Source organism: Palaemon carinicauda, unplaced genomic scaffold (genome assembly GCF_036898095.1).
Source record: "Palaemon carinicauda isolate YSFRI2023 unplaced genomic scaffold, ASM3689809v2 scaffold121, whole genome shotgun sequence".
NCBI classification, from domain to species: domain Eukaryota; kingdom Metazoa; phylum Arthropoda; class Malacostraca; order Decapoda; family Palaemonidae; genus Palaemon; species Palaemon carinicauda.
In genome coordinates, this window is record NW_027168716.1 from 218,946 (window position 1) to 237,303 (window position 18,358).

At 44.9% G+C, this 18,358-nt stretch overlaps 1 protein-coding gene across 2 annotated transcripts in view; it reads left to right on the plus strand.

Moving 5' to 3' along the window:
* LOC137635413 (ran-specific GTPase-activating protein-like) overlaps positions 1 to 11,256 on the plus strand; it is a 32,405-nt gene extending 21,149 nt beyond the window's left edge. For both annotated transcript variants that reach the window (XM_068367888.1, XM_068367889.1), the window contains exons 4-5: positions 7,502 to 7,685; positions 8,509 to 11,256. In XM_068367888.1, the coding sequence (XP_068223989.1) occupies positions 7,502 to 7,685; positions 8,509 to 8,735 (411 nt within the window). In that variant the 3' untranslated portion in view covers positions 8,736 to 11,256. The remainder of the gene's footprint in view (positions 1 to 7,501; positions 7,686 to 8,508) is intronic.
* The last annotated feature ends 7,102 nt before the right edge of the window (positions 11,257 to 18,358 follow it).

The following is an 18,358-nucleotide window of genomic DNA, read 5'->3' on the forward strand; positions in this document are numbered from 1 at the left end:
GACGGAGATTCCCCTTCGGAGGACCGATGGTCCCGACGATCTTCCCCGAGGCCGCCTCCGCCGTAAGGCTCACCGTCCTTTTTGGGTCTTCATCCTCCGGGGGGGGGGGACTCCTCGTCAGCCTCAACCTACAGCTCCGCCTTCCTTGAACCTCTCTGCAGACCGTTCACCATCTCCTGCCAGACCTTCGCCTTCTGGAGAACTCGTCACCCGATGGGCAACGGTCCCTTAGGCCCCTTCGGGGCTAAGGGATCCTTCCCTTACTCGAGCAGTGCTAGCGCACAGGCGCTCTCCTGATCTTCAGCGCTCTCCTGCTCGTCAAGACTCTCACCTGCTCGTCTGCTCTCTCCTGATGTTCGACCTCCTCGCCAGCGCTCTCCTGCTCGTCAGCTCTCTTCTGAGCGTCAGCGCTCATTTGAGGACCATCGCCCTGCGGTCTCTGACCACCCTATAGTTCCTGCTGAGCTCCCTGCTCACCATCTGCCTGGTCCTGTGGCTACGCAACATCGTGCTGCGTGTGTGTCAAAAACACATGTTCGCCAACGCGCCAGCGATCTTCCAGTTCCTGCTCGTGAACGCGCCGCACCACCTGCCGCGCCACCTGCCGCGCCACCTGTCGCGCCACCTGTCATTTCACATGACACGCGTCGACCTTCTGCTCGCCAGTGATCACCTACGCGCCAGCGATTACCTCCTCGCCAGCGTTCACCTGCTTGCCAGCGCGCACAGGCGATCTTAGTATCGCCTATTCAACAGCGACAGCCGGCGCGCCAACGTTCTCCAACGCTCCTGAAGGAACATGGTTCGCCAGCTTCTAGCTCGCCATCACGCGATCGCCCTCCTGCGCATGCTGCTCGCCATCGCTCCCCATCTCGCGATCGCCCACCTGCGCATGCTGATCACCATCGCTCGCCATCACGCGATCGCCCTCCTGCGCATGCTGCTCGCCATCGCTCGCCATTGCACGATCGCCCTCCTGCGCATGCTGATCACCATCGCACCCCTTCACGCGGTCATTCACCTGCGCATGCTGCTCGCCATCGCTTGCCATTGAGCGGTCATTCACCTTCGCATGCTGCTCGCCAACGCGTCGACATGCCACATCGCGCCATCGCCAACCTGAGCGACTGCACTCGCCAGCTTATCATCGATCGCCTGTGGATCTACATCGTCAGCGGTCTTCCTCACCCTCGCGGCAGCGCGTTTCCTCGCCGTCGCGCCAACGCTTGCGTTCGTCGCCTCGGACACGCGTTCATTTACCTGCCCACCCTCGCGCCCAATCACCTGCGCGCCCGCGCGACCACTCGCCCGCGTGACCACTCGCCCGCGTGCCCGCGCGACCGCTCACCTGTGCGATCATCCACCTGCGCGACCATTCGCCCTCGCGCGACCATTCGCCCTCGCGCGACCATTGTTCGCGGCGAATTCCGCAGCCGGTGGTAGCAGCAGGAACGCGTGCTCCTAGACGGCACTCGGGATCACCTCCACCCAAACACAGGTTGGTAGTGCAGGACGAGGAGAGGTTAGTACACCATTCTTCCCCACCTTCTTTTCAGGCAGGTACTGTGGTGTCCACTCCAAAGGATCGCCCGATCCCTTTCCCTTTAGCGAGGATTTCGGACTCTGTGTCCTTGGAGCAACAGACTTGGTTTGGTCCTCTGGCACGAGCGTTAGTGAGGGTTATGAAACCAGCACTCGCCGGCCAGGGTAACAAACCAACGGCTGTCTCTCCTACGCTGAAGAGAAAGAGATGAGTGGACTTCGTGGTGACTTCCCCCAGGGCGAAGTTGGTTCCCAAGAGGTCGGTCGCGAAGGTCCCTTCTCCTGCACGAGTGCTCTCTCCTTCTCCCGTGGACGAGGCCTTTCCCTCCTCAGGTGAGTCCAGTGGGGCGGTAGTCTTCTCCTCGGCACCAGGGGGGGAGACTTCGCTTCATGCAGGAGAATCATCTCGTGAGGAAGGGGCCCCTCAAACCTCGTTGTTGGGATCCTGTATCCCTCCCAGGAGGGAATCCAAGGACTCCAAGACCGTCCCTAAATCCTCTGCAAGGATTCATCAGGAACCCACGACTACCCAGGGGAATGTCCACGTGTCACCCCAGGAAGAGATCCCTGGGGCAGGAGACTTAGCTGCCAGCCCTCAGGGAGGAGAACAGCAAGAATCCGAATATGCCTTCTGGCAGGTCCTAAGCCTGATAAGGCAACTTAACGGGCTTATGGATCCAGTCATCGCCCCCCGTGAAGGCAAAGACACGATTTTGGATGAAGTGTTTGACGTTCGGAAGGCCCCTAAGACCAGTGCGGCTCTGCCCTGGTCTCGGGGGCTGAAGAGTGCCAGGGCTAGGGCCAACGCTCAGCTCGCACTTCTTGCCTCCTCCAGTCGTTCCACTGCCGGGAACAAGCTCATCCCTCCTCCTCGTCTTCAGCAGAGGAGGTATTTCGAGATCCTGGGTGAGCACAACCTCGCTCTTCCTCTCCATCACTCTGTGGAGGAGCTGGCGAAGGGAGTTCCCTTGGAGAAACTCTCTGCCCGGCAGGTGTCGTTCTCGGCGGCAGAGATCCTTAGCCACGAGAAGGTCGCTAAGTGTGACATGCAGGCCACTTCGTGGCTGGACTTTTGGCTAGGATCTCTGGGCATCCTATTGCGATCGGAGGACTTGTCCAAGGAGACCAATAGGAAGGCCCTAGAGACCTTCTTGCTCTCGGGCATCCGCTCCATCGAGTTTTTGGCGCACCAGGTTACTACCCTGTGGGCCAACTCATTGTTGAAGCGTCGCGATGCTGTGTCCGAGAGATTTCATCCGAAGGTCCCCGCCGTGGATGTGTGTAGGCTCCGACATGCTTCCCTTCTGGGGGAGAACCTGTTTGAGCCTCAAGACATGGAGCGAACGGCTGAGAGGTGGAGAAAATCCAGCACGGACTCCCTCCTCCATAGGGCCCTTACAACTCGGCCCTATAAGCCCCCAGCCCCGCCACAACAGCAGCAACAGCCTTGTAAGGCTCCCAAACAGGCACCGGCAGCTAAGAAGGTGGTGTCTAAGCCCCAGCCCTTTCCAGCCAAGGTCAAGAGGGGCGGTAAGTCCTCCAGGGGAGGCAAGACTCCTAGGGGTGGCGGCCGTGGCCGCAAGCCCTAGGGGTGGCAGTCCCCCTGCATGTCCACCTGTGGGGGGATGCCTTCAGCGTTGCGTCCGCAGGTGGCAGCAACACGGGGCCGATGCTTGGACGGTCTCAGTGATCGGCCAAGGCTATCGCGTCCCGTTCACAACATCTCAACCTCCCCTGACAGCGAATCCAGTGTCGTTGAGCTCCTATGCCACGGGATCGGCAAAGGGGCTGGCCCTTCAGGCCGAAGTCGAGACCATGCTCGAGAAGGGTGCTCTCCAGGAGGTCGTGGACGGCTCCCCAGGCTTCTTCAGTCGACTCTTTCTTGTAGAGAAGGCTACTGGAGGCTGGAGACCCGTCATCGATCTCTCAGCTCTGAACAGGTTTGTCAAACAAACCCGGTTCAGCATGGAGACAGCAGACACGGTCAGACCACAAGACTTCATGTGCACACTGGATCTAAAGGACGTGTACTTCCAGATCCCAATCCATCCGTCTTCCAGGAAGTACCTGAGATTTTGCCTAGACAACAAGATCTACCAGTTCAAGGTGCTGTGTTTCGGTCTCTCCACAGCTCCTCAGGTGTTCACCAGAGTGTTCACCCTGATTTCATCTTGGGCGCACAGGAACGGAATTCGTCTCCTTCGTTACCTGGACGATTGGCTGATCCTAGCAGACTCGGAGTCGACCCTTCTTCGGCACCGAGACAGACTTCTGGATCTTTGCCAGGATCTGGGGATCGTGGTAAACCTCGAGAAGTCCTCTCTGCAGCCGTCCCAACGACTGGTTTATCTAGGCATGCTAATAGACACCAATCTCCACAAAGCCTTTCCATCAGACGACGGGATAGCAAGACTGAAGAGGGTGGCGGAACCCTTCCTCAGGCGAAAAGAACTCCCCGCCCAATCGTGGTTGCGTCTCTTAGGCCACCTATCCTCCCTGGCCCGTCTGGTTCCAAACAGCCGCCTCAGGAGGAGATCCCTTCAATGGCGGCTCAAGTCCCGGTGGAATCAAGGATCCGATTCCCCGGACATTCTGATCCCAATGGGGTCTCTGGAACAGACGGACTTGCGGTGGTGGTTGGCCGACGAGAACCTGCGGAAGGGAGTGAGTCTTCTCGTCCTCCCCCCGGAATTGACTCTGTTTTCGGACGCGTAAAAAGAAGGGTGGGGGGCGCACGTTCTGAACCAGAGGGCCTTAGGCCTTTGGTCAGAATCAGAAAAGTGCCTACACATCAACCTGCTAGAATTGAAGGCCGTCTTTCTGGCTCTTCAGCAGTTCCAACGGTCCCTGGCGGGTCACTCCGTGGTGGTGATGAGTGACAACACCACGGTAGTGGCTTATATCAACAAGCAGGGAGGTACTTTTTCGCAACAGCTATCCCATCTTGCAGTAGAGACTCTGAGGTGGACCGAAACCCACTCGATAACACTATCAGCTCGCTTCATTCCTGGCAAGAGGAATGTGCTCGCCGACAGTCTGAGCAGGGCTTCGCAGATAGTGAGTACCGAGTGGTCTTTGGATCCTCAGATAGCCAACAAAGTCCTGACTTTGTGGGGTTCCCCGACTGTGGACTTGTTCGCGACAGCCTTGAACTTCAAGCTGCCCCTGTACTGATCCCCAGTCCCGGACCCCAAGGCACTCTGGCAAGATGCTTTCCAGCAACGGTGGGACAACATCGACGTGTACGCCTTCCCACCGTTCTGTCTGATGAGAAGGGTGCTCAACAGGACCAGACTATCGGTCAACTGTTCGATGACTCTGGTAACTCCGCTATGGCATCACGCGGAATGGTTTCCAGACCTTCTGCAACTCCTGACGGAGCTCCCTAGGGAACTTCCTCCACGACACGAGCTTCTCAGACAACCCCACTCCGGCGTCCCTCACAGGGCCGTAGCCTCGCTTCGGCTTCACGCCTGGAGACTATCCAGCGTCTCCTCGCGGAGAGAGGCTTTTCGCAACAGGTTGCGGAGAGAATGTCTCGGCACCTGCGAAGGTCCTCTGATGGAGTCTACCAAGCAAAGTGGAGAGTCTTTTGTGGTTGGTGTCGTGGAAGGGGTATCTCTCCACTCGATGCCACTATTCCAGCAATAGCGGACTTCCTCGTGTATCTGCGAGAAGAAATGCGCCTTTCTGTCTCGGCAGTGAAAGGCTATCGCTCAGCCTTAAGCTTGGCCTTCAGATTGAAGGGCGTAGATATTTCTTTCATTGCTAGAACTCTCTTTACTCATACGTAGCTATGAGCTTACCTGCCCCCAGTCGGAAGTGAGACCCCCTCCTTGGAATGTGGTTCGAGTCCTCAGGTCTCTTAAGAGACCTCCCCTCGAGCCGTTACGCCAGGCCTCCGATCGCCACCTGTCTTGGAAGACGGCCTTCCTACTCGCCTTGGCTTCGGCCAAGCGAGTTAGTGAACTTCATGGTCTCTCGTACGACATCGCCCATTCAAGGGGATGGGGGGAGGTAACGTTCAGGTTCGTCCCTGACTTTGTTGCCAAGACTCAGAATCCTGCAGTGCCGGATCCTCGGTTCGACTCTTTCAGGATCGAGAGTCTCCGTTCTGTAACAAGCGACCCAGACCAACTGCTACTATGTCCAGTGAGGTGTCTGAGGCACTACTTAAAGAGAAAGGCTGCAGTCCGTCCTCATGTGCGAGCTTTGTTTGTGAGCACAGGCAGGACTAAGAGGAGGGTCACCAGGAACACCATCTCGGCTTGGATTCGAAGGGTTATCCACCATGCCCTGAATCCTGACCCTCCTCCGTCACGTCGCCCTCGGGCCCACGATGTCGGGTATTGCTACATCCCTGGCCTTCAAGAGAAACTTCTCTGTGACGCAGGTACTTCAAGCTGGGGTCTGGAAGCGTCAAACGACCTTCACAGCCCACTACCTGCAAGACGTGACCCACAGGAGCCTCGATACGTTTTCTATCGGCCCTGTGGTGGCTGCACAACAGCTGGTCTAACCTCAGGCTCCTTTTTGGACAAGTAGCAGTAGGTTGAGGGCGTTGTTACCCGGTCTTAGTCTACGTGAATGAAAGAGTATGTCTGACCCTTACTTCTTTCTTCATTCTCCCCTCTCTTGGGGAAGCAGCATCCTGGTCCTCGCATAGCTGACCTCGACCTCTGCAGGTAACCCATGCTTCTTTGTGCTCCTAGTATTAAGCTTAATACTGTTGCGTCTCCCATACCCTGACGAGGTGGTATGGGGAACGTCCTATCCTAGAATTCCTATCTGAAGGTCTCAAGGTCAACTTCATAGGACGAGTCACACTCTCCTCCTCACACTGCTTATGTAGGCACTTGTTCCTAGCGATGCTAGGAACTTGTGAGGTACAGGGGCTCCCTCTCTCTAGTGCTGCTCACTGAGGGATCGAGCCCCCGGGCAAGCCGAAGTCAGTAAGGCTGGGGACTTTCCACCCTTCCTGAAGGGTAAGTCACCCTCTGTAAATAGCGTGGTTTGTATTTCGGTTACGGAAAAAATGACAAATTCGAAGATAATTTGTATTTTTCCTAACCATACAAACCTTAGCTATTTACACATATGTGCCCGCCATCCCTGACCCCCAAGTCAAGTCCTACCTCTAAGTGAAGTGAAGCAAGTCACCGGTGTGTGGAGGGGGGAGGGGTAGCAAGCTACCCTTCCCCACCCCCCGCTAACTAGCGCGGGGGTAATTAACCCTCGTTAAAACTATTGGCTCGTCATTTCAGCTGCGCTAAAAGGTAAACCCTCTGTAAATAGCTAAGGTTTGTATGGTTAGGAAAAATACAAATTATCTTCGAATTTGTCATATTTGGAAGTGATTTGTATTCTTTATAACGAGGCCAACCTGTAGCTATTTTTTTAAAAATATGCCCTCCCATCACCTGTCCCCCAATAGATTCTGCCTTAAATAAAGTGACGATACAACACAGATTTGTATGAGGGGGATATCATAGTCCATAAATGCTATCAAAGGTGGATTTTTTTATATTCTATGCATTGGTGTACGTCTCAAAATGAAAATGTAGTCAGTGAAATTTCTACCTTTACTAAATCTTGCTTGTTTGTCTCTCAGTTTTTCATCAACCCTTTTCTCCAGTCTCTTTAGAATAAACATACTCTATATTTTTTAAACTGACGTAAGTGTAATGCCTCTGTAATTAATGCAATCATTCAGGTCTCCTTTTTTTTTCACAAACACACTTCAGGTTTTGCCTCTTCATGCCAAATTCTACCAAATAATCTTGTAAGTAGTCCGAGAGACGTTTCATTTTCAGCCAGTATCATCTCGGCAGTTATTCTATCGTATCCAGGGGCTTTCCATCTCTTCTTGCGTGCATGCATATCCATTTAGATATTAAGCAATCGTTTGTGACGGGTCGCGTGCAATCATATAGAATATATTATCTTCTTCCACCCTCAGGTCAGAGTCCTGATGAGACAGGACAAGACGTTGAAAATCCGCGCCAACCACTACATCACCCCCTTCATGGAGCTTAAGCCAAACTGCGGCAGTGACAGAGCCTGGGTCTGGTCGGTCCCTGCCGACTTCGCCGACGAGGAACCCAAGCAGGAATTGTTTGCTGTCAGATTTGCCAATGCACAAAGTAAGTCTCATTTTTGTAGGTAACTGTATAGTGTTGAAAACTAACTAAATACAAGAGGAAGGCCAAGGTTTAGGTGGATGGATGGAGTGAAGGAAGCTCTGGGTGATAGGAGGATAGATGTGAGAGAGGGGAGAGAGCGTGCTAGAAATAGGAATGAATGGCGAGCGATTGTGACGCAGTTGCGGTAGGCCCTGCTGCTGCTGCCTCCGATGATGCCTTAGATGACTGCAGAGGTAGCAGCAGCAGTAGGGGATTCAGCATTATGAAGCTTCATCTGTGGTGGATAATGTGGGAGGGTAAGGGGCTGTGGCACCCTAGCAGTACCAGCCGAAGAACTCGGTTGAGTCCCTTGTTAGGCTGGGAGGAACGTAGAGAGTAGAGGTCCCCTTTTGTTTTTGTTTCATTTGTTGATGTCGGCTACCCCCCAAAATTGGGGCAAGTGCTTTGGTATATGTATGTATGTATTTTATACAGTACTTATTCCTATCCTTTGGCAGCCGAACCTAACTGGTTATATGAATTTAATCCGTTATAGCCAAAGTCTGTAGTAACAGGGTGGTCCCTTATTGCGAGGTTATACTGTTAATATGGTTGGGTCTTACTCATTTGCATTCGAAGCTTTAGGAAAAGCTTGATCCCTTAATGGTAGACTTGAAAGTCCCTATATATTGGACATTCTATTGACAATTGAACCCATAGGTAGAAAGATTATTATCTGTAGATAAAAAGTCCCTATGGAGGGAACATAAATATTTTGACTGTGAAATCTAGGAAAAGGTTAATCTCTCTTATGTTTTGGCTTGTTCTTTTCTCTCCATCACAGATGCCAGCCTCTTCAAAGAGAAGTTTGACGAGGCGAGAGGAATCGTCACGGTCGCCGAGGTCAAGGGTCAAGAAGATTCTGAGGAGAAGAAGGAACCCAAGAACGTGTCAGCGGAAGCCAAGGAGACATCTTCCTCCACTCCATCGGGAGAAAATGCCGTCGAGTCGGTCGCCAAAGATTTGGAGAAGATGAACGTCAAAAAGGCCGATGCGGACGTCAAAGAGTGATTTAGTTTTGTACGAGCGAGCTTTGGATGGCAAAGTTTCTATCCCAGCCTGCCTCCCTCTGATTATGTTAGCTGATATTTACATTTAGAATTCTTTAAAAGCCTCCAGTGATATGTCTGTTTCTCGAATTCTTTCTGTCGAGGGAATCTCTGTCGTCGTTTGAATCTGAAAACGTACGTCCTGCTTTTTCTGTGTTGAGTCGTTGATGCATTTGATCTAAATCAGTTTGGCCAAGGTAGCATTGTAGGTATGTCTCTCTCTCTCTCTCTCTCTCTCTCTCTCTCTCTCTCTCTCTCTCTCTCTCTCTCTCTCTCTCTCTCTCAGGACTTGTCCGCTAATTGATCTAAATCAGTTTGGCCAAGGTAGCATTGTAGGTATGACTCTCTCTCTCTCTCTCTCTCTCTCTCTCTCTCTCTCTCTCTCTCTCTCTCTCTCTCTCTCTCTCTCTCTCTCTCTCTCTCTCAGGACTTGTCCGCTATCAATTTAGATGTCCCTCGCTCCGTTGTCTGTTTCCGCTACCGCAGCTGAGTGGTGCCTTAATTGGTTAGTGGGATAAATTAGGATTAGTAATGTGAAATAACATTCTTTGATTAAATGTTAATATTGATGTACTGTTTTTTTTTTATGTATATTTTTCAGACAATTAGTTCCTTTATCTTATAGTTAAAGCCATTTTCCAGTATATCCATTCATGTATTCTTCTCTCTTCTCCTCCTGTTCAAGTATTATGATTTAATTCGTTGTCTGTCAATGTGAAGAAAGAGATTACTGTACTGTATGTGCCTTTGAGAAAAGATTTCAGTTTTCATTGGATTCATTTGGGGTTTCATGTTGCTGTGGGGGGGGGGGGGGGGGGCTGCTGCTGCTGCTTCCGAGGCCTTGACTTGCTAGAACAGAGCCTAGAAGTCCTTGGAAACCAAGCAGCAGCCCCTCCCCGAGAATAAGTCTCTCCTTGGTCAAAACCATTTCTTATAATAACCTTGTTTTGATGGCCTCGAAGAAGACATTTTGAAGCAAGATGATATGAACTCTCTCTCAAGTTTGTTTGCATGTTTTGCTAGTTGTAACGTGTCCCTCTGTAAACTATACTCAATTTTTTTCAATGAGGCGCATTGGTACCCACTGGCAACTGTGTTTTTTTCAGCTGCGAAAAGTTTGCTGATCTGGTCCAACCAACCAGCGATCAGGAAACTATTCCGTGCGAAAAGGGCACCCCTGCCAGTCGGTGCAAATGTGCCTCGCTAAAAAGAATTGACTATAGTTGTTTGCAACATTAATACCAGTCTCTACTTTATTTAATAGACGGGAAAATAACGTGCAGGTTAGATGAGGCGGAGCTCTCGTCCCACGTGGACTATCACTTGGGCCTGGTTCCGAAATAACCCTATATTTCGCTGACTTTGTTCCTCCCCTAATGTTTGTTGCATCTTGCTCTGAAATAGCTTCTTGGTCAGCTGATATGAAAGTGCTAGGCTATATAGATATTATATATATATATATATCGTAGAATATATTGAACGTAGAAGATGTTTTTTTACCATGTACTGTGCTGCAGTCAGTAAGTGAGTCTTTGATCCTGATTGTCATATTGTAGGTGGTGTGGGAGACATGCCGTGAAAGCTGGGAAGGGATTGGGACCTCGGCTAGTGTGTCGAGAAGGTCCTCCGTTTCATTTTGCCTTTTGGAGGTTCACCAGGGTTCGACGCCCATTTCAGTTTCTTGTCTTTGTGTACTATCGTGTCGTTGTATTTTTCCGTGTTTGCGTCGAGGGTTCGGGGAACGGTGGAAGCGTTCTCCGCTGCAGCTGTATTGCATTGTGTGATGTTAGAAAGGAAGATTCAATTTTACAGGCTGTTGTTGGAGATAGATCTTAATGTTTTATAAAATGGAGGGGACGTGTGCTTGTTACTCAGTGCTACATTATAGTATAGCCTGGATTATTCCAGCTTGTCAGCATATACGGAATTCGGTAAGAGCCACGTTATATTAACTTTTTACTGTAGCCACTGCAAATGATTGAATTTCTCGTTTTGTGGAAAAGATATGACTTTGTCACGAATAGGTTTCTCTCGTCCATCAGTAAACGTTAATTAAACTTTGCACATGTTGTAAACGCGTTAGCCATACAGTCCAGCGTATGCCGAGGCACGAAACTCTTTGCCTAACGTATGTCGCTGCGTCCATTGCTTCTCCGGTTAGAGACCAGCCCCGTTGACCCTAGACTAGAGCAGCTCGCAATCATTCCACTTCACCTTTCGATTTAAGATGGAAATGGGAGACCGCTTCTCTGCCCCTATGTCACAAGTCCTGGGTGCCCTTTCTCTTCCCAATTTGAGACGGCTGGATTCCGTAGTTGAGATTTTAGAATGCGTCTGTTTAAGGGAGGTTGACTTGGCTAGAGAAGGGCCCGAGCGACCTACGGACAAATCCTTGCCGAGAAGGTGCGTATTATTGATGATATTGGAGTGAATCTGTTCTTTTCTGGAACTTGAAATACTGAAAATATGAAGAATAAAATAGACATGTCTGGGTTTTATTTTGTCCCTCCAAGGAAATGAATCTAAGACAATGCAATTTGAGGTTCCCTAAACCGTGACAACTTTCATTATCGTAACATCATCAATTCTACTTTATATTCAACCAAAGATTGTCCAATTTTCCCTGCATCCCCACCAACCCCTGGATTCATAGCCATCTTCCAAAACCCACTACTGTATTTAATTGCTACCATTACTACTGAATTATCCTGAACATATAAAAACTGACAACAATCCATAAAGTCAGAAGTCATCCTCTGAACATAGGACAATTTGCAGTCATAACCCTTTTACCCCCAAAGGACTTACTGGTACGTTTCACAAAAGCCATCCCTTTACCCCCATGGACGTACCGGTACGTCCTTGCAAATAAATGCTATAAATTTTTTTTTTCATATTTTTGATAATTTTTTTGAGAAAATTCAGGCATTTTCCAAGAGAATGAGACCAACCTGACCTCTCTATGACAAAAATTAAGGCTGTTAGAGCAATTTAAAAGAAATGTGTTGGGAAAAAAATAACCCCCTGGGGTTAAGGGTTGGAAATTTCCAAATAGCCTCGGGGTGAAAGGGTTAGACTTGGATTATGAAGGAAGATCTTACTGCCTAAAGAATTGTGTGTTTATTCCTACGCGGATGCAAACATCCGAGTCATTTAATCCTAATGTTGATTTTCCACGAGCAGACGACAAAAAAGAAAGAGCTGGTTCCAGTTATGGCTGTAAAAGGTTACCTGGCAACTCCACCACTGCTGAATGATGACTTGCCAAATAAAATAAGTCCTTATAGCTCTACCGTTAGTCTGCTCTTGTGGCCTGATGGGTAACGTCTCTGCCTGGGGTTTGCCAGTCGAGGGTTTGATGCATAAACTCTATTAAGACAGCATCTGGGACATTTATATCGCTTCCAGATGAATAAAATGGATGCAAAAACTCTATTGAGACAGCATCTGGGACATTTAAATCGCTTCTAGATGAATGAAATGGATGCAAAAACTCTATTGAGACAGCATATGGGACATTTAAATCGCTTCCAGATGAATAAAATGAATGCAAAAACTCTGTTGAGACAGCATCTGGGACATTTAAATCCCGTCCAGATGAATAAAATGAATGCAAAAACTCTATTGAGACAGCATCTGGGACATTTAAATCGCTTCCAGAGGAATAAAATGAATGCTAAACCTCTATTGAGACAGCATCTGAGACATTTAAATCGCTTCCAGTTGAATAAAATGAATGCAAAAACTCTATTGAGACAGCATCTGGGACATTTAAATCGCTTCCAGATGAATAAAATAGATGCAAAAACTCTATTGAGACAGCATCTGAGACATTTAAATCCCTTCCAGATGAATAAAATGAATGCAAAAAAACTATTGAGACAACATCTGGGACATTTAAATCCATTCCAGATGAATAAAAAGAATGCAAAAACTCTATTGAGACAGCGTCTGGGACATTTAAATCGCTTCCATATGAATAAAATGGATGCAAAAACTCTGTTGAGACAGCATCTGGGACATTTAAATCGCTTCCATATGAATAAAATGAATGCAAAAACTCTGTTGAGACAGCATCAGGGACATTTAAATCGCTTCCAGATGAATAAAATGAATGCAAAAACTCTATTGAGACAACATCTGGGACATTTAAATCGCTTCCATATGAATAAAATGGATGCAAAAACTCTGTTGAGACAGCATCTGGGACATTTAAATCGCTTCCATATGAATAAAATGAATGCAAATACTCTATTGAGACAACATCAGGGACATTTAAATCGCTTCCAGATGAATAAAATGGATGCAAAAACTCTATTGAGACAGCATCTGGGACATTTAAATCGCTTCCATATGAATAAAATGGATGCAAAAACTCTGTTGAGACAGCATCTGGGAAATTTAAATCGCTTCCATATGAATAAAATGGATGCAAAAACTCTGTTGAGACAGCATCTGGGACATTTAAATCGCTTCCATATGAATAAAATGAATGCAAAAACTCTGTTGAGACAGAATCTGGGACATTTAAATCGCTTCCATATGAATAAAATGAATGCAAAAACTCTGTTGAGACAGCATCAGGGACATTTAAATCGCTTCCAGATGAATAAAATGGATGCAAAAACTCTGTTGAGACAGCATCTGGGACATTTAAATCGCTTCCATATGAATAAAATGAATGCAAAAACTCTGTTGAGACAGCATCTGGGACATTTAAATCGCTTCCATATGAATAAAATGGATGCAAAAACTCTGTTGAGACAGCATCTGGGACATTTAAATCGCTTCCATATGAATAAAATGAATGCAAAAACTCTGTTGAGACAGCATCAGGGACATTTAAATCGCTTCCATATGAATAAAATGGATGCAAAAACTCTGTTGAGACAGCATCTGGGACATTTAAATCGCTTCCATATGAATAAAATGAATGCAAAAACTCTGTTGAGACAGCATCAGGGACATTTAAATCGCTTCCAGATGAATAAAATGGATGCAAAAACTATTGAGACAGCATCTGGGACATTTAAATCGCTTCCATATGAATAAAATGGATGCAAAAACTCTGTTGAGACAGCATCTGGGACATTTAAATCGCTTCCATATGAATAAAATGAATGCAAAAACTCTGTTGAGACAGCATCAGGGACATTTAAATCGCTTCCAGATGAATAAAATGGATGCAAAAACTCTGTTGAGACAGCATCAGGGACATTTAAATCGCTTCCATATGAATAAAATGGATGCAAAAACTCTGTTGAGACAGCATCTGGGACATTTAAATCGCTTCCATATGAATAAAATGAATGCAAAAACTCTGTTGAGACAGCATCTGGGACATTTAAATCGCTTCCATATGAATAAAATGGATGCAAAAACTCTGTTGAGACAGCATCTGGGACATTTAAATCGCTTCCATATGAATAAAATGAATGCAAAAACTCTGTTGAGACAGCATCAGGGACATTTAAATCGCTTCCAGATGAATAAAATGGATGCAAAAACTCTGTTGAGACAGCATCTGGGACATTTAAATCGCTTCCATATGAATAAAATGGATGCAAAAACTCTGTTGAGACAGCATCTGGGACATTTAAATCGCTTCCATATGAATAAAATGAATGCAAAAACTCTGTTGAGACAGCATCTGGGACATTTAAATCGCTTCCATATGAATAAAATGGATGCAAAAACTCTGTTGAGACAGCATCTGGGACATTTAAATCGCTTCCATATGAATAAAATGAATGCAAAAACTCTGTTGAGACAGCATCAGGGACATTTAAATCGCTTCCAGATGAATAAAATGGATGCAAAAACTATTGAGACAGCATCTGGGACATTTAAATCGCTTCCATATGAATAAAATGGATGCAAAAACTCTGTTGAGACAGCATCTGGGACATTTAAATCGCTTCCATATGAATAAAATGAATGCAAAAACTCTGTTGAGACAGCATCAGGGACATTTAAATCGCTTCCAGATGAATAAAATGGATGCAAAAACTCTGTTGAGACAGCATCAGGGACATTTAAATCGCTTCCATATGAATAAAATGGATGCAAAAACTCTGTTGAGACAGCATCTGGGACATTTAAATCGCTTCCATATGAATAAAATGAATGCAAATACTCTATTGAGACAGCATCAGGGACATTTAAATCGCTTCCAGATGAATAAAATTAATGCAAAAACTCTATTGAGACAGCATCTGGGACATTTAAATCGCTTCCATATGAATAAAATGAATGCAAAAACTCTATTGAGACAGCATCTGGGACATTTAAATCGCTTCCATATGAATAAAATGGATGCAAAAACTCTGTTGAGACAGCATCTGGGACATTTAAATCGCTTCCATATGAATAAAATGAATGCAAAAACTCTATTGAGACAGCATCAGGGACATTTAAATCGCTTCCAGATGAATAAAATGAATGCAAAAACTCTATTGAGACAGCATCTGGGACATTTAAATCGCTTCCAGATGAATAACATTGATGCATAAACTCTATTAAGACAGCATCTGGGACATTTATATCGCTTCCAGATGAATAAAATGGATGCAAAAACTCTATTGAGACAGCATATGGGATATTTAAATCGCTTCCAGATGAATAAAATGAATGCAAAAACTCTGTTGAGACAGCATCTGGGACATTTAAATCCCGTCCAGATCAATAAAATGAATGCAAAAACTCTATTGAGACAGCATCTTGGACATTTAAATCGCTTCCAGAGGAATAAAATGAATGCTAAACCTCTATTGAGACAGCATCTGAGACATTTAAATCGCTTCCAGTTGAATAAAATGAATGTAAAAACTCTATTGAGACAGCATCTGGGACATTTAAATCGCTTCCAGATGAATAAAATAGATGCAAAAACTCTATTGAGACAGCATATGAGACATTTAAATCCCTTCCAGATGAATAAAATGAATGCTAAATCTCTGTTGAGACAGCATCTGGGACTTTTAAATCCCTTCTAGATGAATAAAATGTATGCAAAAACTCTGTTGAGACTGCATCTGGGACATTTAATTCCCTTCCAGATGAATAAAATGAATGCAAAAATTCTGTTGAGACAGCATCTGGGACATTTAATTCCCTTCCTGATGAATGAAATGAATGCAAAAACTCTAATGAAACAGCATCTGGGACATTTGAATCCCTTTCAGATGAATAAAATGGAGGCAAAATCTCTTGAGACAGCATCTGGGACATTCGAATCCCTTCCAGATGAATAAAATTAATGCAAAAACTCTATTGAGACAGCATCTGAAACATTAAAATCGCTTCCAGATGAATAAAATGAATGCAAAAACTCTATTGAGACAGCATCTTAAACGTCAAAATCTCTTCCAGATGAATAAAATGAATGCAAAAACTCTATTGAGACAGCATCTGGGACATTTAAATCGCTTCCAGATGAATAAAATGAATGCAAAAACTCTATTGAGACAGCATCTTAAACGTCAAAATCGCTTCCAGTTGAATAAAATGAATACAAAAACTCTGTTGAGACAGCATCTGAGACATTTAAATCACTTCCAGATGAATAAAATGAATGCAAAAACTCTGTTGAGACAGCATCTGAGACATTTAAATCGCTTCCAGTTGAATAAAATGAATACAGAAACTCTATTGAGACTGCATCTTAAACGTTAAAATCGCTTCCAGATGAATAAAATGAATGCAAAAACTCTATTGAGACAGCATCTGGGACATTTAAATTACTTCCAGATGAATAACATGGATGCAAAAACTCTATTAAGACAGCATATGGGACATTTATATCGCTTCCAGATGAATAAAATGGATGCAAAAACTGTATTGAGACAGCATCTGGGACATTTAAATCGCTTCCAGATGAATGAAATGGATACAAAAACTGTATTGAGACAGCATCTGGGACATTTAAATCGCTTCCAGATGAATGAAATGGATACAAAAACTCTATTGAGACAGCATATGGGACATTTAAACCGCTTCCAGATGAATGAAATGGATACAAAAACTGTATTGAGACAGCATCTGGGACATTTAAATCGCTTCCAGATGAATGAAATGGATACAAAAACTCTATTGAGACAGCATATGGGACATTTAAATCGCTTCCAGATGAATGAAATGAATGCAAAAACTCTGTTGAGACAGCATCTGTTTTGAACATTACAGATGCATTCTGAACAATGATGTTTCTGTAATTTCAGTCTTCTGGAAATTGTTTGAACATTACAGATGCATTCTGAACAATGATGTTTCAGTAATTATAGTCTTTGGAAGCCTTTTCAACCTTATAGAAGCCTTTTGGACGATTTCGCTTTGTCATTTTAGTGTTCTGAAAGTTCTTTGAAAATTATAGATGCATTTTGAGCGAAGTTCCTTCTATAATTTTAGTCTTCTGTAAGCGTTTTGAAAATTATAGATGCATTCTGACCAAGATTGTTTCTGTAAATTCAGTTTTTCTGGAAGCTTTTTTTTTTTTACATTATAGACGAATTCTGTACAATGATGTGTCTGTGATTTTAGATTTCTGGAAGTGTTTTGAACATTATTAATGCATTCTGAACAGTAATATTACTTTGATATAAGTGTTCAAGAAGCATTTGGAATATTAGATATATTTTCTTAACAATGATGTTCTGTAATTGTAGTTTTCTGGAAGCCTTTTTAACGGTATAGATATTTTCTGAACAATTATGTTTCTGTAATATTAGTTTTCTGGAAGTGTTTGGGACATTGTAGATGCTTTCAGAAAATTTATGGTACTGTAATTTCAATTTTCTGAAAAAGTTTTGAACATTATAGATAAAATCTTAATAAATATGTTTCTCTAATTTTAGTCTTCTGGAAGTGTTTGGAACCTTATAAATGCATTCTGAACAATGATGTTTCTGTAATTTCAGTCTTCTTGGGGGCGTTATGAACATTATAGATTCATTCTGAATAATGATGTTTCTCTAATGTTAGCCTTTTGGAAGCGTTTTGAACATTATAGATGCATTTTGAACAATGATTGTCTGTAATTTCAGTCCTCTTGAGGTGCTTTGAATATTATAGATGCATTCTGAACAATGATGTGTCTGTAATTTAAGTCTTCTGGAAGCGTTTTGAACATTATAGTTGCATACCTGAATTATTATGTTTCTGTAATTTCAGTAAAACGGAAGCGTTTTGAACATTATAGATACATTCTGAACAATGATATTTCTTTAACATTAGTCTTCTGGAATCGTTTTGAACATTATATATGTATTCTGAACAATGATGTTTCTTCCATTTCAGTCATATGGGAGTGTTTTAAACATTATAGCTGCATTCTGAACAAAGATGTTTCCGTAATTCAAGTCCTCTGGAAGTATTTTGAACATTTGAGATACAATCTGAACATTTATGTTTCTATGATTTCAGTCTTTTGGAATGCTTTTTAAATTGGTAGATGCATTTTGGACTATCATGTTTCTGTAATTTTAGTTTTCTGGAAGAGTTTTGGACATTATAGATGCATTCTGAATAATGATCTTTCTGTAATCTTAGTCTCCTGGGAGTCTTTTGAACGTTATAGATGAATTCTGA